The following is a 23,503-nucleotide window of genomic DNA, read 5'->3' as shown; positions in this document are numbered from 1 at the left end:
AGCCGATCGCCCGAAAAAAAAGATGTTAAAAGCAACGGCGGTGTTCAATGGAACTCAGTGTATTTGGCCATGGAGCGTTGGCGGAGGTATAATGCTTACCAAAGTGGATTTTTTTTTAGTTGGCTAGACGCAAAGCACGTGCTATGCAAACCGGCAACTTCCAGTGAAAGACGAAATAATCTAAAACCTATGTACAGCCGTTTAAGCGAATAATAACGCTTTTCTGATGTGAAAACTAGTATTGACTTGCACGTGCCGTTTGCTCTCCGGCGACGATAAGTTGTCGTTATAATATTTTGTCATATTGTTTATAGGATGGAATGCTGAAAGCGTTACGAGAAAGTATTTTGGAAGCTAGAGAAGGCAAGAAATGTAAACAATCTATAGAGATCCCTTCCACGAGGCACTATGCAGTATTTAGAGATATTTCCTCTTTTGAGGTCGTTGCAGGTGGTGTAGCGTATACCAGACTGATCACACACGGAAATAAACTTCTTAACACTTAATTAAAATTGATATATACAATTTTTTACATGACGATTTAGAAACGGTACAGAACTCGAAAGTCATTACTCGAACACACTCCCTTTTTCATAGATACATTGCGTATTTATAGTAAAATGGAAACGGTAAAAAATAAGTTCAGATAACAAGTTGGAAGTAAAAAATGCTATATTTACAAAATTCACGTAGTCGTAAACATTCCGGTGTCCTTAAAATACCATTTTGAATTATAGAAAATATAGTTCATACGTCTAATGGTAATAGGCATATCTTTAAGACCGGTCGTTGTAGTATGCGGTCGGGACTACCCGAACGCACTCATCAGCTCCAGGATGGACTTCTTGGATGCGGCCGAGTCTCCATTTTGTAGGCGGAAGGTCGTCTTCTTTGATAAGGATCAGGTCATCAACCTTGAGATTACGCTTGATGGACAGCCATTTGGGATGTTCTTGCAGCCTCGTCAGGTATTGGTAGTGCCATTTGCGCCAGAAGTGTTGCACGAGTTGTTGGCCGAGCTGCCATCTCGTTAAGCGATTTGTCTTGGGTACGTAAGATCAGGCTCTGGGATCGCCGTCAGGGCGTCGCCGATGAGAAAATGTCCGGGAGTGAGAGCTACTAAGCTATCAGGATCTGTTGAGAGTGCTGATAATGGACGATAGTTCAGGCATGCTTCAACTTGGCACAAGACTGTGTTCATCTCTTCGAACGTTAGTGCGTTAAGACCAACGAATCGCGTCAAATGGAATTTGGTGGATTTGACACCTGCCTCCCAAAGACATCCGAAGTTAGGTGCTGCGGGAGGGTTAAAATTCCAACGGATTCCTTCCTCGGAGGACCAACGAGCGACTGAAAGCGGTTGGACTGCGTTGTTGCAAACTTCAGAGAATCTCGAAGCTCTCTGCTGGCGCCTTGGAAGTTAGAACCCCAGTCACTGTACATATCAGAGCTCCTTCCCCTTCGTGCTGTTAATAGTTTTAGTGCTGCGATGAAGGCAGCGGTGGTCATATCACTGACCATTTCCAAATGGATGGCTCGGGTGACAAAACAGACGAAAAGTGCGATATACGCCTTGAAGGTCCGTTGTCCACGTAGTTTCATGGCCTTTAAGGTAAACGGCCCGGCGTAGTCCACCCCACATCGAAGAAAGGCTAAGGCTGGATTGACACGAGCGGCTGGAAGGTCAGCCATTTGTTGTTGAAGTGTGGTCGCCTTCTGACGAATGCATGGTACGCAGCGTCTGATTTGAAAACGTACGGCATCTCTAAGACCGATAACCCAGAAGCGTCGTTGAATAACCGCCATTGGAAGTTGAGGCCCCGCATGAAGATGCTTTAGATGTTCGTAAATGAGGATCAAATCGGTCAACTTACTTCGTCGTGGTAGGATCCTTGGATGGATACGGTTGGTGTTGATGTTAGCGTGTCGAATACGACCTCCAACTTTAAGTATACCATCTGAGTCGAGAAATGGGTTCAGCGACAAGAATTTACTTCTTGGAGAGATAGGTTGATTGGTCTTGAGGGCGTGAATTTCCTCAGCGAAGTCTTGTCGTTGGACGATCCCAATCCAACTTTGTAGAGCCCACTCAATCTCGGGAGTCGGCGGGATTATATTCGCCTTTAACGTGATGCCATTGAACGCACTGGACGGAACCCTGGATTTCAGAAACACGGTTTGCGATGAATGTCCTCCACGCTGTGGAGGCGAAGACAACCATCCCAATACAGTCATTGAATTGGTCCAGAAATGGAGCTTTTGGATACGGTTCTTCAACGCATCTTGTACTATCTAGATGAGACGGATGAGAAGGACAGCGCCGCAAAGCTCGAGATTCGGTAGCGAAATTTGCTTAAGAGGAGCTACCTTTGTCTTGGCTGTTATGAGATGAGATTGAACTTCACCGTCTAGGTTCTTAGTTTGTAGGTATACGGCAGCGGCGTAGGCTTGAAGAGTGATCTCAGTGACCTGTCGTTGTGAGGTATGACGTTGAATGGTTATGCGCTTGTTGTCAGTAAGATCGGTCTCAAAGCTCTTCCACTTCGAGGTAACGCTGGCAGGAAGTTCATCGTCCCAGCCGAGCTTGTGCCTCCATAAATCTTGGAGTAGGATTTGGGTCTTCACGATTACGGGTGCCAAGAGTCCCATTGGGTCCAAAATCTTGGCAACCTGGGATAGGATACTTCGTTTAGTAAATGATGAATAGTCGGTTGTTACCGTAACTGCGAATTAAAAGGAATCTGTCGCCGGTGTCCATAGGATACCCTGAGTTTTGATACACTCTGTATTGTCGAGGGTCAACGGACCGTGGATTTCACGCAGTCCTACTGGTAATGATGTGAGTAGTTTGTGGTCATTCAATGCCCATTTTCATAGTTGAAATCCGCCTTCGGAGGATGCTTGCAGAAGTTCGGATTGTAGCTGAAGCGCCCGTTTTGTGTCTTCGGCCCCTATTAACAGATCATCGACCTAAAAATCGTCTTTTTGTGCTCGTGATGCGTTAGGATACTTGTGCTGAACGTCTGATGCCCACTGCGTTAAGGTACGAGTGGCCAGGAAAGGTGCAGTGGCAAATCCATAGGTGACGGTCAGTAGTTTGAAGTCTCGTAGCTTCTCCGAAGGATACGAGCGCCATACGATTCGTTGTAGATGCGTATCGTCTGAATGAACCAGGATTTGTCGGTACATTTTCTCAATATCGGCGGTCATGACTACAGCATGGAATCTGAAACGTATTAAGAGCCAGATGAGGTCATCCTGGATCTTCGCACCGACAAGCAGAATATCGTTCAGCGATGAGCCGTTAGTTGTTTTGGCCGATGCGTCAAAGACAACTCTCAATTTTGTAGTCGTACTGCTTTCCTTGAGAATGGCGTGATGTGGAAGGTAATACCCCTTTTGAGCTGCACTTTCGTTTTCGGAGATCAGAGACATGTCACCAAGTTCGATGTACTCTTTCATGAAGGTACGATATTGTTCGTATAAATCAGGATTGAATTGCAGTCGCTTTTCTTGTTTCAGGAACCTTCGAACCGCCTATCTTCTGGAAAAACCAAATTCTTCAGGACCTTTTAACGGTAGGCGAACGACGTATCTGTCTTCTTTGGTGCGAGTGGTAAATTTGGAGTAGCTTGCTTCGCACCGAAGTTCAGCGGCGGTTAATTCTCGTTTTGAAGAGATCTCTTCTAATGACCAGACCCTTTCAAGTTGCTCTTCGATGGTACACGCATGTATTTGGATTACTGGAGCTTGTGTAATTGAATTCGTCACTCCCGTTGGGTCGCAGATCACCCAACCGAATACTGTATTAAATGCTCCGGCGGTACCTGGTCGTCCCTTACAGATACCATATCGGGCAATATGTAAATACATGTCAGCGCCCAACAGTACGTCAATAGGTCCAGGCTGTTGGAATGTTGAGTCTGCTAGCTTGATTTTTTTAATGTGATTCCAGCACTCGGCGTTGATAGGAAAGTTCGGTAAATCTGCAGTGACAGTGTTAAGGACTAGTGCATCGACCTTAATTGAAGGGCTCCCGTCGATTGATCTGATACAGAGTTGAACGATCCCACGGGAAGTTCCAACGCCCACACCTCCAATTCCTCCTATTGTGACATTGAGACGTCGTCGTTTAAGTTGTAGTGTTTTACGGCATTTCTCAGTGATGAAGCTGGCGTGTGAACCAGAATCGAGAAGGGCTCGAATTGATTGAAGTTGACCACCTGATAACTCAACCTGAATGACTGCGGTGGCCAAGACTACTGGAACAGTGTCTCAAGATACCAAGCAGTTAACTCAACTCGAACCCGTCGCCGACTCCATTGACTGAGAGTCTCGTTGCAGAAGCGTATTGTGCTTAGCTGAGCACTTGCGACAGCTTTCAGATCTGCACTTTGAAACCTGGGGGTCGCTCCGCAGGCAGTTTTAGCATAATGAGCGTTCCTTTATGACTTTCCAACGGTTCTCGATTGTAGATTTTTGCTGTGATTCACATTTGTAGACGGAATGGGCTCCACCACAAACGGTACAAGAGTCTTGGACTGCGCCATGGTGTGCAACTGTGCTTCTCCTTGGATGAAAAGCAGCAATAATTTTCGCTCTGGTTGAATTGGCTGCCGATGACGCCAGTAGTGCCCGTGCTCGCTGCTCAATGAATGTTGTTAGCTCCTGGAATGCAGGTCGGGTAGTGGTGGTGAGTGAAAGTTCCCACTGCTTCCTGGTCTCTGGATCCAATTTATCCTTGACAATGTGGAGAGGAATTGCATCCCAGTGGTTGACCGGCTCATTGAGGACTCGTAACGCTCGTAATGAGGATCGATTGAATAAGTAATGCGGCATCTCCACGAAGAGACGACTTTAGATACTGTAGCTTCTGTGCTCTAGACAGCGGTGAATTGTGCACCGTGGCAGTAAACAAATCATGAAACGTGAACCAGTCGGTATAGTTACCACTGAAAGTCGGAAGTTCCATCTTTGGGAGTTTGATATCAGCCGTTGTCTTCGCTATAGCTGGTGGCGGAGCTACCCTTCTACATTGAAGGAGTAGACCATTGAAAAACAGGCTAAGGTCTTCTGCTCTTGCGATTAGTCCGTTGTACTCCGTTTCATGTATATCGAAGTCGGCTGCTGTACATCGTTCTACTATGACTGCTTGTAGGTCTTCCAATTCGTTCAGGACCTTGTCGGCCTTATCTCGGTACGACGCGACAGCAAGATCGGTTAGTGGTTGAATTGCATGACTGGTGCGGATCGTTTCTAGTCTTGTTAGCTGCCCCTTGATGGCACAACGTTTGTTGGGTAGTACATCCATGGTTAACAACGCCAAGATGAAGTTTGAATGACTTCCGTATAAATCAGACTGTTCCACACGCAAGGATTAGACGACCAGTTCTCCCAGATGAGTTGTAGATGCTCACTGATGTACTGAGATCTGGCTCGACGGACCAAAAGTGTAGCGCATACCAGACTGATCACACACGGAAATAAACTTCTTAACACTTAATTAAAATTTCTATATACAATTTATTACATGACGATTTTAGAAACGCTACAGAACACGAAAGTCATTACTCGAACACACCAGCTTTTCATAGATACATTGCGTATTTATAGTAAAATTGAAACGGTAAAAAATAAGTTCAGATAACAAGTTGGAAGTAAAAATGCTATATTTACAAAGTTCACGTAGTCGTAAAAAGGTGTCCACTGAGGTCTTCCAAACAAATGGTCCAAGAGCCCTTTGGTCATTGGTCAACTTATGACAGCCTATATGGAGATCAAGACCGTTGATACACTCACGCTAAAGGATTTTAAAACAACATTGCTGACAAAATTGGCTTCACGGTTCAGCGGAGAAATTCAAGACAAGGAGGATGTCGTCACCGCTCTATTAGATCGGTGACAAAAAACAACTGTTTTATAAGGTGTATTTCAGCTCGCAACATATTCAGTTAAACCGTAAATTATGTAATTATTGGGGTGCTTTACAGAAATCTTCAGCAAACCCGTCTCGAAATTGGCTTCGGAACCTAACTTAACTGAGTTGGCAGACGACGACAATGATGACACCGAAGACATCGAATTTCACACTCCAAGTTTAAAAGCAGCAACAGACACCATTTTGGAATTTTTAAAAAGAATGCCACAAGTAGACAAGAAGAACAACCAAGAAAGGGTTACGAAAAAAAGGCGTCCGTTCGGTATCCGTTATTAATGGCGCCAATTAAGTGATCCTACTGATAATTGTATTTCAAAATACGAAACGGAACTTAGAACCTACTTGGAAGATAAAATATGTGAATAGGACGACGTAGGCATATTAGATTACTTGAGAATAAGTGAAAAGCGGTTCCCAATTTAAGCTAGTTTGGCCAAGAAAGTTTTATCGATTCTTGCTTCCTCCGCCAATGTCGAAAGGAAAATCTTCATTGCTGTTGCCATCATGCGATATCGGCGGAGTTGCATATCCCTAGAGCATGTAGCTCAACTAATTACGTATAGAGAGTTCAAATTTTTTGAAAAAGTCTAGAATTAAATAAATGGAAATAGAATTTAAGGTTTTCTCTGTCTTTCACTGTATATTGCCTAGCTTCAAGCTACATGTGCTTTACAGGCATCCACCTTTTTTTTAGTCGATTGTGACGTGTGGGACAATTCAGTCCTCTCGTCCATTTGAATAATCAGGGCGAGATATGTGCAAAGGCCAAGCCAACGGGGGGATACGTGGGGACACTCGTGGCGGAAGTATTCCGACCACCCGTTGGGGGATTGGTGGTCTTCCTCAAACAGCCATCCACAAACTCTGCCTCCCAGACGCTTGGGATTACAGGAGTACGCCACTACTCCCGGCAGGCAGCCAACTTCTAGCAAAAGACAGAGGAAACCGAACAACTTATTTAACTCATTTAACTTGAATGCTCATAATAAACTTACTTTTTTAGTGAAAAAACCCCTAAACCTACTTCTTGACTTTTGTCCCGTTTAAATTTTCATTTACTTTAGATACTAGTAACTCTATAAACTTCACCGTGTATATAAAGTGTATATAATTATTATCTGTGTCGAAAAGAGGATAGTTTTGATGTATTATTGAAAATTCCATGTGATCAAACATGTAAATTCACAAGGTAATTAGTGTTACTCTAGCAATAAAAAGAGTTTTGTTTGTTTGTTTTTTCTACAAACGACGATATTTAAATTTTTGGCTCGGCAATAAACTATATTTACGACGTTATGGAATTTACCAGGAAAATGTCATTTATTTCGAATTTCCCATCAAGGACATATTTAAATTGGAGCTAGGGCTGACCAGGAGGGGGAGGTTAAACCTAAAACCCACAGAGCGTCCCCTGAAATGTAATCTAATTAATCTCCTTAATTTAGTCTCTTTTATTTAAAATGACTAAGAAAACAATGAGACTACAATTACGCTTTGAAATATTATGAGATAGATGAAGTCCAACTGTAAGGCGAACTTGAAGCAGTGCAATCGTGCTTAGCTTTGTTATATACAATAGAGCCCTGCGCCGCCGCTAAACGCCACCACCGCAGAAAATTATTATCGCACTGTGAGCAAACTAACCCGTCGCTACGGGGATCCCTCTCAACGGTCCGTGAGCGCTTTCTAGTGAACTAGACGCGGCAATTTGCAAGGTAAGAAAAGTAGCCCGTCGCTCTCTCTCTCAACGGGCTTTGAGCGCTTTATTGTGAACGAATGAAACCGTCGCTAGAGGGTTTATCTCTCTGCAAAACGTAGCCCCTTTCACGGTGAAAAGAATAGATCGTCGCTACGGGTGATCTCGCTCACCGCGACGCAAGCTATCAACGACCAAGAAATATATTCGGCGCTCGGCTCGAGCTTGCTCAGTTAGGCTTTCTTTTTGAAAAGATAAGGTGACCGAGGACTACAATCTGCTCGCTCATTTTGTAATACTTTTCAAAAACGAGAGCTCACAATTTTTTACCACCCCAGTAGAAAAACCGAGAATAATGCGCCTTTACGCGGGTAAAAGGCTAGAGTCCTCGCTACCCCAACGCTACCACGGCCGATAACCGAAATTTTTCACGACTAAAGGCCCGTTTTCATGACGGCGATTTTTCGCGCGAATATTGAAAGCGAGAGCGAAATAAAATTCGAGCGATTTCGCGAGCTATTTTTTTGTGATCGCAATTCGCCAAACCCAAAAAATCGCGCGAGTTTTAAGTTTTCATTATAGCGTTATTTTGAAGCGATTTTACCTTCGGTTAGCGAATTCGTCTTTTAAAATGGTGGTCTTTAACCGAAAGAAGAATTTGTTGAAACTGTTGTTGTTAAAAAAAAAGCTTTTATTTATGCAAATTATAATCTTCATGAACGCGAAAAATAAGAGGAAATATACTCCAAAACGCTGGTGGAAAAACCCTATCTGGGAAAATAGAGCCACGGAAGGAGATTATGAAACACTGGTAACTTTAATTTTTCTACAAATGAACATAGGCTTATAATAACCTATTTTAAATTTATATGTTTGCTTCATTTTAAGCTTCAAAATATGAGACAACATGATCCCTGTATGTTCAAAACATACACAAGAATGTCCCCAGAAGAGTTTGACCATTTGTTATCCATTGTTGGTCCCAAAATAAGAAAACAAAAGGTTATTCGTGAACCTATGCCACCTGGCTTGAGACTGGCTCTCACATTGCGGTAAATATAAAGATTGTTAGTTACGATAAAATTAATTTGGCAATAATGAAATATTTTTGTTAGATATCTGGTGACTGGAAATTGTTTATGGTCTCTGGCATTTTCATTTAGAGTGGGAAAACCAACAGCTCACAACATAATAAAAGAAACAACAAAGGCTCTATGGGAATGTTTGCAACCTAAATATATCCCTGTATTATCCAAATTTCCTTTCAAATATAATGCAAGGAAAAGTTAAGTTTTAAATTAATTTAGATGCCAAACGAATATACTTGGAAGAGTGTTTCCTCGGAGTTCGAAAAAGTCTGGAATTATCCATTATGTTGCGGTGCAGTAGATGGTAAGCACGTGATGATCCAGCAACCAGCAAAAAGTGGAACTCAGTTCCACAACTACAAGGTACTTGCTGTTTTCATTGTCATAGCAAAATCCAATATAATCTGCTTTTAAATGTTCACCCCTTATATTTTTATTTAGGGATTTAATTCTATTGTTTTGATGGCAACTGTCGATGCAAAATATCGATTTATAGTTGTTGACGTTGGGGGTTATGGTTCTCATTCTGATGGGGGAATATTCAAGTTCTCACCATTTGGACAAGAAGTACAGAATGGCACAATTAATTTTCCACAACCATCGTATTTACCTGAATCTATGATTAAATTACCATATGTTCTACTTGGTGATGAGGCATTCCAGTTGTTACCCAATTTTATGCGGCCTTTCCCTGGAAATAACCTTGATTCAGAAAGAAGAGTTTTCAATTATAAACTGAGTCGTGCCAGGTACGAATGATACCAGTTTTAAACTAATTAGGAGATTTCAAGGTTGACTGTAACTTATAAGGAATGGGTCACCAAGCGGTTCTCAAAATCTGTTTTAATAATGTGAATAATAATAATAATGAACAATTTGGGGCAGGGTTGTATAAAAAACTTTTATTTTAAACTAGTGTTGGGTCCAAACCGATATGATATCGGTATCAGTTATCGATATGGTGATTTTACTAATTAACCGTTTCGCATCGTAAATACTGATTATACCAGATTAATCGAAAAAACCAACCATACTGATTTTTAGCATTTTTTTATTATTACATAAAACCGGTTTTATAAAAAACTTATTTAAACTATTTTTTAACGTAAACCAGGGTTTAAACCAGTGATTTGGGGCCACCCCCAAAATTATAGTTAGGCTAGAGCCTACCAGATAGACCAATCACTGGGATATTTTACCTTGAAATAGTACATGAAAGTTGAATTTACTAAAATCATATTAATACACATTTTTTAGACGTTGCAGTGAAAATGCCTTTGGAATTATGGCAGCTAGGTGGAGAGTTTTTCGTAAACCGATTCTGATGAAACCAAAAAATGTGGACAGTGTGATTAAAGCGTGTGTTGTGCTACACAATTACCTGATGACCGAAGAATCTAAAACTACAAATAAAGTATACTGTCCCCCTGGCTTTTCCGATTCTGTAGACCCTAATGGAAATTTACTTCCTGGTGAGTTTGAAACCGTACTGCGGGAAGATCCAAATACGGGTTTGTTCAATCAAGGTGCTTGTGGTTATGGACGAAATTTTACGATTGAAGCTGCTAATGTAAGAAATGCCTTTACAAAATACTTCTCATCTAAAGAAGGTGAAGTTTGGTGGCAGTGGAGTTTACCAGGCGTCAAAAAATCCCCAGAAATTATTGATGACATGTAATTTTTATTCTAATAATACATTTAAATTGATTTTTTACTGAGTTTTAATAAAATTGGTCTTAAAAACATTGGACAGAATCATTTTAGATTTGTTTTTAACATTTTAGGTCTTTTAAAAAAATATTTTTAATTTTTTTTAGAAATTATACGTTTATACCGTATTCCTAAAAAAATTAGAAACGATCTTTTTAAATACTAAGAAACATACTTTTCAAAACATTGAGGAACTTTTTAAACAAAATTTAGGAACTGGTTTTTAAATTTAAGGACGTTCTTTTTAAAAAAAATATGGTCATTCTTTTAAATTTATCAATTTTTCAATCTTCCATATAATTATTAATTAGCTGAATAATGTCATTTTGACATTTCATTTTCTTTGCTCGTGGGACACTTTCCAATAGTTCTGTCACATACATCAGAAAACCAGATGGTTGTGGAGGGGGCTCATTTCTTAGTGAAATTATTTCTCTGAAAATATAATAAATCAAGATTTATAACACAGTTAGTTCTTTAGCAACTTCTTACGTGTCCAGTTTTGACATTTGATTTAATAAAAGGTCCTGAAAATCAGCTTTCTTGTTTTTCTTATTTTTTGCTGGCTTTGATGCCGGATTGTTTACTTTTGAAGTAGAAGCAACTTCCTTTAATTTTTCATTAGGTTCACTCTTTAACAAATCAGGTTCATTAAGCGTGAATTCCTCATCTCCAATTGCAAAAATCTTAAATAGATAAATTAGAAACATCTCTATAGATAAATTAGAAACATCTCTATAGATAAATTAGAAACATCTCTATAGATAAATTAGAAACATCTCTATAGATAAATTAGAAACATCTCTATAGATAAATTAGAAACATCTCTATAGATAAATTAGAAACATCTCTATAGATAAATTAGAAACATCTCTATAGATAAATTAGAAACATCTCTATAGAAAGATTAAAATAATATAACTAATAGATTTAATATCAAATAATAAATCAAAGGGCTAACCACTTTAATAAAAAAAACAAGTATATTTTCATTTTATAATTTGACGTTAAATTTATGAGAGTTATATTGTTTTAAATTTTTCTATAAGAATATGGTTTTTGAAATAAAAATTAAAACATATCCCTATAGAAAAAATAAAACAATATAGGATATCTCTAAATTTAAAATTTTAATTACTTGAGAACAGTTCAATTTGGATTCATCATTATCAGCTTCACACATATTTATAACCTCATTATCATCAAATGTTTCAGAAATATAGTTTGAAGAAGTTCTATAAACAATAACAAAATGTTATTTAAAATCCAAAGTTTTGGGTTTAATTTTTAATGGTTACTCACTCTCGACGAGAAACAACATCTTTTAAAAACAACATTATTTTAAAAAAATGCCATTTTACTGAAGAAAATGCCTCTTCGTCAAACTCTTGTCCACTTTTTGTGATTGTAACATTGTCGTAGTGAGTTCTGAATTGTTCCACTAGATTCTTCCATATCTTTTTAACTTCATCAACTATAATGAATAATTTTTTTAATTATCACTACAATTTACCGCAAATTAATATAGAAATTTCATTTTAATTACCTGTTTCATCCATTTTTTTTGAAATATCCTCCCAAGCTAATTGTTTCATGTCTCTATTTCTATAATTTTCACTCCTTTTGTCCCATATCTCCGTGAAGTTTTTAACCATTTCAATTAATTTTTCCTTTTTTTCAATTTCTACGCGTTTTACTCCAGCTTTTATCTCTTTTAATAGTTTCTTCTTTGATAATGGTTTTGTTTGTTTAATATAAGCTGTACTTTCCATATTGAAGAAAACACGATATAAAAAAACCGAGACAAAAACTGCGGAATCTAATTAAATACAACGCAAATAATATATCGTTTGTACAACGCGGTTACGCGACGCAAAACCTTTCGATTCATATTGGTGAGCTTTCATTGGCTGAAGCCTATCACGTTATAAATCACGTCAACAACGTTTCGCCAAAATCGCCTAGCGAGACGCGAAAAAGTCTACTACCAGAGATACTGACAATATAGAGATATGAAACTCCGCCTGAAAAGCGACCCCCGGAATTTAAAAAAAAACCTGAGCGGAGTGACGCCTAACGGCCGGGAGAAAGCGGATTTTTCGAAATCCCAAACAGCGGATTTCAGACGCAAAAATGTATATACGCGTTTTGTCTTAGAAATTATCATCTTGAGGGTTTGTATCAATAAAGAAATATGCCTGGAAGTAATTTTTCTGTAAAATTTTGTAACAGTTCCAAAGAAAAGCAAAGGATCTCCTTGTTTAAGTTTCCAAAAGAGAAAGACCGGGGGGAAAAATTAATTAATAGCTTTTGTTAGGCCTATCTTTAAAATGTGGTTTTTCAATAAACTTAGCTTCTTCCGACATTATCAGCCATTTCTCAGAGCTATCTTTATTTGAAAGATGCGATACATTTAAATCATAATAAAATATGCGCCCTACATTTTGAGGATTCTTGTTTTATGAATAGTAAAACCAAAAACTGACTGACATCAAACGCTATTCCAACAATATTTTGAAATTAATTTAAGCCAACAAGTAAAATTTTAGTTTTAAGTATTGTTAATTTAAATGAAACATATTTCCCAAGGGAATGATAATTTAGCTAGTTGCTCAAACGTAAAGGTTCCGGAGAACTTAGTAGAAAATGATATCAAGGACTATCATAAAACAACTGATACGATGAAATTTATATATTGGTAACGGGGTCATAAGTTAAAACTCAATTTTCAAATAGAATCTAGTAAACGGTCTGTAGAAATGGTGGAAGAGCGTAGGAACCAGGGGGGGGGGCAAGGGGGGCAATGCCCCTCCCTAGAATTTTACTGGGAGGGGCAACTAATGTTATTGCCCCCTCCAACTTGTTTGTCAGTTGAAATCTTCGCAAGGCTAAAATTATCATTTTAAAAGCATATAAAGCTTATAGAACCTCAACTGTGTTTAAATTGCAGTCTTTTCCCGCCAATGTATATAGTAGAAAAATGTACAAATGCATTCGGAAAAGCTACACTCCATTAAAAATTCAAAACCATTCTTCAAACCCCTTTTGGTTTCACTTTGCCCCCTCCAACTTCTAGAACGTTCCTACGCCCCTGAAAAGCGCAACAATTGACCTACAAAAAGGACCTGTGTTTCAGTTGCAGCAAGTTCCAGCGAAACTATATCTACAGAACAGGATTGTAAAAAGTTTCATTCGAAACAACTCTATTAAATTTTAACATTATTTTCTTTATCAGTGGGAATCCCTACAATTGAAATTCAGCAGGCTACTAAACCTAATATCGAGACAAATTCCTTCTTAACATTGACTTATATAAGACCCATATAATAATTCCAGATGATTATGATGAAAGTCTTCCATCAGCAAATAATTATTATCCCAGGGCATGTTTGGAGGAAGATTTTCAAATTTGTAAAAGTTCACTGGAAAACAAAACACACTATCTTACATTTCTGGATATGTCTTATCACGTTGTAATAAAAACCACAATTGTGAATCATACAAAAACAAACACTCAACCAGTCAAATATATTAGCATCATTTAAGTCTCGTGATACATCAACATTCAGTGGCTTGACAATACCAACTGAAAGATTCCAGAGCTACGTATCTGAGATCAAGGACAAGTTTGATAAATTTTTCCCAATGGTAATACAAATGAATAAAGTCAAAGAGAGGATTACCAGAATTATTTCAAGAACAATCGATCAATCTTGGTTTATTTCAAAAGATGAGATGCATCAGCATGTTCCATGTGTTGATTACTTGAAAGTAATAATCAATTTTTTTTTACAACTTTCCATTCGTAGTACATTGGAAAAACATAATTTAAACCACAAGTATGACAAAGCCCAGAAACATCTAGATCGCAAAATACTTAAGGTTCAACATTAACAAAAACTTACCAAACATTTTATTCGTTAACCATTTTGATAACATATACTGTGATTAATAATATTCCAATTATTTATCCCAGAAATACCCTTGGATTAATGATCATTAATTTAACCTATGGCCCTGAATCAAGTAACAAAGGTCTAAAATATGCTTGTTCATAAAAAATAGTTAATAAATGAACTTTCTTAAAATAATTAAATATAATTAATTAAAAACTTACTTTTTATCTTAATAAATTATATTGAAAATCCTCTATGCAATCGTATTTATTTATTAAAGCTGCACATATGATTCATGGAATTTCATTCAAAACTTAAACCTACTACAAATAAACACGGGAAGAAAAAGCTTTCTCCCGGCTGATAGATGGCGCCGACGTTGACGAAAAAAAAGGGGTCGCAGCGATGCATCGGGAGTTTCATATCTCTATATTGTCAGTATCTCTGCTACTACGGTTAGAAGAGAGCGATTTTCCGAAAATCGCCCTCGCTCAGAGGTTTCTCTCTACTCGCTTCGCAATATCGCTACCATGAAAACGTAAAGACATTTTCTCGCGCGGTTTTTAAACATATATCTCGCCAATCGCTGGATTTTTTATCGCAAATCGCTCTCATGAAAACGGGCCTTAAGTGGGTGAATATGAATTAAGCGTATTACTTCCACTTGATGGTGTTTTGTCTCGGTCAATTTAGTTGTATGGATACTATTTGATGGATAAAGTATTTTGGCTTATAATGATCAGTACCAATATCAACAATGCGGTTTTATCGGCTATGTTTGAAACTAAACTTCTGATGGTGTTGCGTATTGAAACTCATAAACAGTCTTTCAGGAAGCAAAATTGAGAGTGCCGTTTTATTTTCCCGAAAGTATACTTTATTTGTAATTAGAACGCCCGTATATTAACCTTTTACCTTTTTAATATAATGAATTAACAATTGGCGGGATTCTTCTATGAACAAAGACGCACTCTTGATAAAAAAATACATTTATTGTTCAATGTATCGTAATGACCAATTTAGACTCAATAACATGTTAAATATTTTTCTTAACTAAAACGTATTGCACTCGGCAATAGCAGAAATCCTGACATGTCGTCAAATTGATAAATTGCGTGATTCCTTGTAATTAAAAATTATATTTCGTTGAAGTTGTTAAAGAACAATACAAGGTAATAAAAAACGCGTCTTAGATGTAAAAAAAATAATATTTATTTGAAACCTACCTTTAAGTAAAAGATTCAGAAATAATTGCGCAGCAAAGTCCGTCGTGCATTTTAATAAATCTTGTTCTCGTTTTATAAATAATTTACGTTTACTTATTTGATTAAGAGACCTGCTTTTAAATCGTTTGCTGTATATAAAGAAATCCAGACTGAGCACGATGGAGACGAGAAACAGAGCAACAACGGCTAGCGCCATAACCTTCGAAATAATTTATTTAGTTTATGAGCCTGATACACACTCGAGTAGCAACTCTGGTGACCAAAATTCAATGTTATTTATGGATAGCTCGGTGCTTAGAAAGAACCAATCCGTGTAATGGAACTTTCTATCATACAGTTATCCAAGATGGTGGCGATTTCAAGATGGCTGATAATGCCAATATGTACAGACTTGTATCACAGCCGATATTTTAGCTACAGATCAGTTCAATATATCAAATGAAAGGAATTTGCGCGTGCTTAACGTTTTCTCTTTATACTAAATTTTGACAAATTTTACCGTTTGGCGTCTGAAATCTTAAACGTTGTTTTTTAAAACCTAAAAATTTAACATTTTTCTTTCGTAATGTGAAACTAAATATTCGTCATTCATTTGACATTCCTTTCTGTAATAGCTTTACTTTAAGGTGTTTCAAATCGTTTTAGGATGATATTTTGGTACGTACATATTCTCTTTAGCTATTTCATTGGAAATACTTAGGGCTCCATTTGTTGTTGTTTGGCCTATATCACCGAAAGGGATTATTTTGGGAAGGGCCCGGTGTTGCACTCCACTCTCTCTGGTTCGTTCCCCTTTTATTAAAACCCCGGTGAGTGGCTGTGCCTGTAGCATTTTGAAACACAGCATAAGCTATATTATGTAAGCCCTTACTCTTTATACGAGTAAATATCGTTGGTATATTTTCAGACGTGGTGGTATTTTTCCGTTCGAGAGACTTATCTAAGCTTAGCCTTCTTTGTAAAATATAGGGTCTCGTGAGTGTTGTGCGCGAGTGAAGGGGTGTTCACAAAAAGAGGAGCTCTGACAGTCGAAGACACGCTCTTGGAAGTTTCTCATACTCAATTTGTATCTTTAAATTTAATAATTAAAATCGTATCAATAAATTAAAATGGCTTGTATTTGTCTTCAAACTCATTTTACTTCTAAAAGTACATTAATGAACTTTTGCCACTTATTATTAAAGTTTCTCGCCTCACGGATAAAAACAATTGATAGTTTAATGAAAAACTTTGGTTCAAGGAAGGATATTGTTTGCCAGATTTAAGGCTGTATCCGGATTTTTTGGGTAGTTTTTTGGGAGCCGATATCTCTGAAAAGAAGCACTTTAAGACCCATGTTTGTTAGACAATTTTTACTCAAAGAGACCCATAGAATGCATATAGAAAGTTTCGGTACTCTTATCCGTAACACCCTGTATATTTCACTTTTCGTTTAACGTAGCGCAACGAAAAACCTTAATTTAACATTCAACCTTCCTTTTATCGCTATGGGAAAAAAATTTTCAATCTAGCCCGTTTCAAAGTTATTCAGAATCACCAGGCCAGTAAAATCAGAAATTAGCAGGTTGGTGTAAAAAAGATGAGATAGGGAAAAAAGGGCAGTAGAGCAGGAAGAATCAAACTTGGCCTGCAAAAGAAATCTCGTCCATTAACGCTATCTTAACCTACAAATAAGATATTTACTGTATTAAAAATTTATTGTAAACAGTTGATTATTAAAACAGTTACTTGATTTTATTTCTGCATTTTAAGAACAATTTACAAACGTGTTGGTGCCACTAAAACAAATTTGTTAAAATTTCGAGAATATTGAAATATCTATTCAACTTGAAAATCCCAAAAATGAAACGTTTTGTTATTTTTCCACTATTATTTCTAGGAAAAAAACAAAACCAATTTAAATATTACACATTCCAGCTAAAAATAAAACATTTCTTTCAGGTTACAACTATCAAATTGTTATTAACTATAACATCAAAATCAATCAAACGATGTTTTATACCTTTAAACAAAGCATAAAGGAAATTATGTGAAAAATTACTAATTTAAAGTTTCACATTACGTAAGCGAAAGTCAGATTTGTAGATTAAAAAAAAGTCCAAAAAATTAACATTTAGCAAAACACATAACGTACAAAACGCTTAATTTTCTTTCATTTGGTAAATCGCACAGCTTTGAAACGTTAATAGCGGTAGCGATATAAAACTGTTCATTTTAGCCATCGGATAGATTAGTTCTTTCAAAGCGTCAGGCTATTTGAAAAAAGCATTGCTATTTGTTCACCAGATTTGGTACTCCAATGTCCGTTTTTGGTTGAATCAATATTTTATCAATTTTCCGTTGTTGAAATAAGACGGGGCTTTATATTTGTTGTAATATCACAAATTTTAAAGAATATTTTACTTGAGTTTCAGTTTGAAAAAGTTCCACAGCGAGATTATGTGCAATTTCTCTTGGGTTGAAGGACACCAATAGTAAGCTCTCGCTGCATAGCACAGAAGAAAACTGAGCGGTCTTATGTTTTTCGAAAGTAATATCAGTTCTCAACATAATACCATCGTAGACCTTAAAATAAAGAAATCACAGATTTTAACGAGATCAGACCCCTTGTAAAATAATATTTTTAAAGCAATTTTTTTCAACCGACCATAAAATTAAAAGGGTTTTGCAAGAGATTAATCAGTAACTATTAAGAGCTTTTGCAGTCATTTCAAAATTAAGTTATTAATAATTTGTTCAACGACTTTAATTGCAGCATGACGGTGCTTCGGCACATCAACAATGTAATGTTGTGGAATATCTGAACGCCTGGAAAATAGCTAGAATTTAACCTGCGCGACTTCTTAATATAGGGTTTAGTCTTCAATCACGTCAAACGAACGCCGGTTATCACTTTTGATGAATTTCTCCAGAGAATAATCGTAGATGGCCAACTCGGGCCGAGATCAGCCGAAGGAGGAATAATTGAACCATTCCTGTATTTATTATTTTGACTTTTTGACTGTGTGATTAAAACAAATTATTCTTTGTTAAACTGAGTAGTGTTATGCTTATAACTTAATTAAGAAATGTCTCCGCAAACGGTTTATTATGTCCATGACGTTATATCTCAGTGAAAGCAGTTTTTTTTCGTAAGCTCAAAAGGAGGCTCTACATACTGCTAATTAAATCCTTCTGTCTTACGCCTTTCGGTGAAAACATAAATTTTAAAAACTAAGAAATTTTAACCAGCTTTTCTGAATCTTAGAAATAAAAAAATTAAAATTTTATTTAGCATGCTTGGAAAATACCGGGCCTTTGCTTTGACCTTAAGACAGTTGAAAGTTACATATTCCGCAGCTTTATATGGAGAAACCCTGTAATTTGAACGTTTAGACGATAATCGTAACCTAAGCGGAAAATAAATGACCATGTTAAATTGACTATACAAAAAAATAATATGAGTTACAATGTAATAAAAGTAAAGAAACAACCAAATCTCTGGATAAATGCTTTGGAAAAATTTCAACAGTAGTAATATTATTAATAAACTTGGCACCTCTTTAAGCCTAAGTCAGCGTCACATGGTGATTGCAAACTAAAAGCATCCTTCACTTAATTTTATCGGTATCCTCTTCAAGTAAAACCAAAGAAAACGAGGCTCAACTGAAGCCGTCAATAAATAAACCTATAGAGTAAGCCAGCTTTCAAACACTTCTTGTATTATGTATATTATATTAAAAGACTTTCTTGACTAAGGTTTTTGGTAATGTATAGAGGACCTTTTTAAGGCGTAGTACTCCATTTGTAGATTTTTTCGCCTTCTTCATCAAATTAAATGGTTTTTTTTGTAATATAAATTGAAGAACGCACTAGTTGAAATTTAAAACGTGTGTAAGATAGAACAACAAATCCCTTGACGATAATTGATGATAAAATATTTCTTCACTTAATTTGTACTATTAATAGCCATTTATTTTATTTAAACTTAAAATCTGTAGAAATATATGCACTGATTTTTTATTAAGCAGAAATAGAGAGAGAGAGAGAGAGAAAGAGAGAAAGAGAGAAAGAGAGAAAGAGAGAAAGAGAGAAAGAGAGAAAGAGAGAAAGAGAGAAAGAGAGAAAGAGAGAAAGAGAGAAAGAGAGAAAGAGAAAGAGAAAGAAAGAGAGAGAGAGAGAGAGAGAGAGAAAGAGAGAGAGAGAGAGAGAGAGAGAAAGAGAGAGAGAAAGAGAGAGAAAGAGAGAGAGAGAGGAAATCGTTTAAGAGGCGCTGGCAACGTCGAATGAAAGAATTGGGCGGCTCGAGGACCTGAAGACGGTGCCAAAGTATGGACGCGGCGAGGCTATTGGCAATAAGAACGCGACCGAAAAGAGAACAGTGATATTTTAATGGGCGCCATCGCGCTAGAACGCGCGCGAGCCTTTCCTCAAGATCAGACCAATTACGGTTCGAGAAAGCGGCATTATTACCTAGAAAAACGCCGAGAAAACGACAGCCGTCCGAGTTGAAATTTAGAGCTAGCGGGGAATCGTTCCGCCCGATCCACGAGCCGCACCACAAGCCAACGGACTTGGTGCGCGCCTGAAATTCGGGAATAAACATCGAGACATTCACGGAGAATGATAAATTCGGGATTTGACCTGATGATGGCGGTCAGGTCGTCGGCAAATGTGGAATTAGTCAAGACATGATAGGGTTTGGGAGAAAGCGGGCGAGAAAGGCGTTTATCCAAAAGACGGAGAAGTGGTTCTAGAGCGATAACGTATAAAAGACTCGACAGGGGGCATCCCTGACGTATGCCACGTCCGAAAGGTACAGCGGTAGTGAGGCAGTCATTAACTCTAATGTGGACTCGGGGATCCAAATATAATAAGAAAGGACGTGACTAAGATAGGCGTGGTCGACACGATCGAATGCCTTTTCTTGATCGATGTTGACCAAAGCCAGCGGTTCGCCGTTGGCGATGGCTAAATCGATAACGTCACGAATGACGTGGATGTTGTCGGAGATGCGGCGACGGGGAATCGAACATGACTGTGAAGGAGAAATGACGTCGGGAAGGATCTGACCCAGGCGGATGGAAAAACACTTTGAGATAATTTTATAATCGGAATTAGGCAACGATATAGGGCGTTTATTAGACAAGGAGTGTGGGTCTCCCGTTTTCGGAATTAAACACAAGACCGAGGATGTAAATTGGGGCGCGTAGCGACGAGCGGCTGGATTACTGAGAAGTTCACGATAAACTTGAAATATAACGGGGCCGATAAGGTTCCAAAATTTGGAATAAAATTCCGTCGGGATTCCATCCATGCCAGGAGCGTGACCATGTGACAAGACACTCAGGGAATGGGTAATTTCGCCCATAGATAGATTTTGGCCGAGAGAGTCGAACGAAGTTTCAGATAGGTGTGGTAAATCATCTAAAAATTCGTGGATTAGGTCGGGAGGTGCGGTGTTGAATGCCTGATCATTGGAACTGTATAGGTTCGTGTAAAAAGAGACAATTGTGTCGCGTAAGGCCGGTGGGGAAGTCACGACTACACCGTTAGCGTCGTAGAGGGAGTCGATCGTAGTGGATTGCGTGGAACGGGAACACCAGCTGAAGAAATATTTCGATGGCGTATCGACGTGACGGATAAATTTAACCCTTGAGTTAAGAAGTGCTGAGCGCGCGCGGCGATCGACAAGATCAGCGAGCTCACGACGTAAAACGGCCGTACGCGTGGGATTTGAGTCGGCTAAAAGAGCGAGTTCATTTTCGAGAGAGCGAAAACGACTTCGCTCTGTTGCAATACGGGCAGTCCAATATTCTTTGGCAAAGACGCAGAATTTGGGTTTAAAAGTGGAGAACCACCAAGCGCAGTAAGCGTGTGGTTCGGGACTGGCCTTGAGCAAATGGATGAGCTCAACAATGAAAGAACGCGTGTCTGCGATAAAAGCCTCGTCTTCGAGAGATGAAACATTTAGTTTCCAATATGCGGGGCGAGGTTTGCCAACTTGAGCGATGGTATGGAATTGAGGAAAAACCGCGTCGTGGTCCGAAAATCCACACGGGACGTGACGGACGGACCGAGGGGTGGTAAGGGTATCGAAATATATACGGTCAAGACGGCCGTGATACCGAGACGAGGCATCTTTAGAATTCCAGGTAAATTCGCGGGTGAAGGGTGCAAAAATACGGAAACCGTCACGAAGGTTAAAGGACGAGACGTTGTTTTGAAGGGAGTGAGCTAACGCTATACGGCGTTCTACGCAACCGGTACGATCAATAGAGGGGTCGAGAGTGCAATTAAAATCGCCGGCTAAGACAATCTGGTCTGAGCCGGGAATGGTCGCTAAATGGGTCGAAACCCAAGAAAATAACGCTAGGCCGTCTGGGTCATGGCGAGCGGGAACGTAGATGTTAAAAATGTGTACGAAGCATTGAGAAGGGAGGGCCAATTTCACATAAATGCCGTTAGAAGCGTGCGTGTCTCTGAGAACGATACGCGAAAATAAAAAGGGAGAAAAAACAATCGAGGCACCCGATCCGGAAGGGGTCGGGCATGTTAGGTGAATAAATTTTAAGGACCAATCAAACCAAAGAGGAGACTGTAGAAACTTATCATGGATATTGGTTTCTTGCAGACAGAGGATATGGGGAGCCAAGTCGCGAGCCAAAAGGCGGGCAGCCGTGTTCGAGATGGGGTCCCGATACCCTGAGCATTGAGAGATAAAACCGAGATCATTATTTTATAGGGAAAAACCAACCCATTGTATTATAGGTCTTAAACAATCAAATTTATATGGAAAACAAAAGTTAAAGCGAAAACCAAAACTATAAGTGAAAGCACCAATAAAAGAACTGCGTGGGCTCATGACGACAACCCAACGAAGCCGATAAAAATCAATTCAAATAAAAAATCATAGATATGAATTATCCCCCACATTATAAACAAACAAGAAAAATGACCAATACCCTGCAAATTTGAGGTACATTTAAAGAACACAATAAAAACACATTAAGATCACCTAGAACGGTGTCGATTTAAGATCACATACACTTCAGGAATGTTTGGAGAACACATACATAGTGTCCTACAAGTGCTCTAATCATGTTCTTAGCACTTTTCAACGTTCTTACAACGTTCACATTATATGAACTAAAAATGTTCTTATGATCTAAAAGTGTGCTATTAAAGTGAACTTAATATGTTCTTAAAGTGTATAGTGCTCTTAAATTCGCCAATTTAAGAGCATTTAAAATGTTCTACAGATGTTGTTTTTGGAAGTGTACTTAAAATGCACAAGGAAATATAAAAATCAATTTAATGGAATTTTATTTACATTTAATTACAAATAAAATAAATCAATTTAATGGAATTGCATTTACATTTAATAACAAATAAAATAAAAATCAATTTAAAGGAATTTTATTTACATTTAATTACAAATAAAATAAAAATCAATTTAAAGGAATTTTATTTACATTTAATTACAAATAAAAATAAAAATTAAATTAATGAAATTTTAATTTTATTTGTTTAAATAAAAAAAACCTATTTTAATTTGAAATAGAGATAAATTTAAGAAAATGTTAATTTCATTCGTTTAAATAAAAACCTATTTTAATTTGAAATATAAATAAAGGTAAGTACTGCCACCAGGTACTATTTCTCAACTATTCAAAGTGCGAAATACCAAAATAATCTAATACTGCTGCCAGTTGATAACAAAAGTATGAGAAAAAACCCAACTCTGGTTTGTAATGGTCAAGTACTACCACCAGGTATTATTTCTCAACTATTCAAAGTATGAAATACCAAAATAATCTAATACTGCTGCCAGTGGATAACAAAAGTATGAGAAAAAACCCAAATCTGGTTTGTAATGGTCAAGTACTACCACCAGGTATTATTTCTCAACTATTCAAAGTAAGAAATACCAAAATAATCTAGTACTGCTGCCAGTGGCTAACAAAAAG

The 23,503-nt window shown here is 37.8% G+C and overlaps 1 protein-coding gene across 1 annotated transcript; it reads right to left on the bottom strand.

Moving 5' to 3' along the window:
* Positions 1–1,239: 1,239 nt before the first annotated feature.
* On the bottom strand, positions 1,240–3,462 carry LOC149949866 (uncharacterized). Its single transcript, XM_090169536.1, has 3 exons — positions 3,011–3,462; positions 2,368–2,683; positions 1,240–2,292 (listed from the first exon to the last, which is right to left on the bottom strand). The coding sequence occupies exons 1-3, from the start codon at positions 3,460–3,462 to the stop codon at positions 1,240–1,242; spliced, it is 1,821 nt and encodes a 606-aa protein (XP_090025662.1).
* Positions 3,463–23,503: the final 20,041 nt, after the last annotated feature.

The sequence above is a fragment of the Leiobunum rupestre genome, chromosome 3 (assembly GCF_980474605.1).
Source record: "Leiobunum rupestre chromosome 3, qqLeiRupe1.1.hap1, whole genome shotgun sequence".
Taxonomy (NCBI): domain Eukaryota; kingdom Metazoa; phylum Arthropoda; class Arachnida; order Opiliones; family Sclerosomatidae; genus Leiobunum; species Leiobunum rupestre.
The sequence above is the reverse complement of the archived record's forward strand: the minus strand, read 5'-3'. Positions and strand labels throughout refer to the sequence as shown.

What these genes read in the sequence shown, in the direction of transcription:
- LOC149949866 (XM_090169536.1), bottom strand. Translation starts at nt 3,462, where the DNA reads ATGAAAGAGTACATCGAACTTGGTGACATGTCTCTGATCTCCGAAAAC. An exon ending in GCATCAGACGTTCAGCACAA is followed by an intron (nt 2,684 to 3,010) that starts GTATCCTAACGC and finishes TACTAAACGAAG; the next exon opens with TATCCTATCCCAGGTTGCCA. An exon ending in TCATAACAGCCAAGACAAAG is followed by an intron (nt 2,293 to 2,367) that starts GTAGCTCCTCTT and finishes CGTCTCATCTAG; the next exon opens with ATAGTACAAGATGCGTTGAA.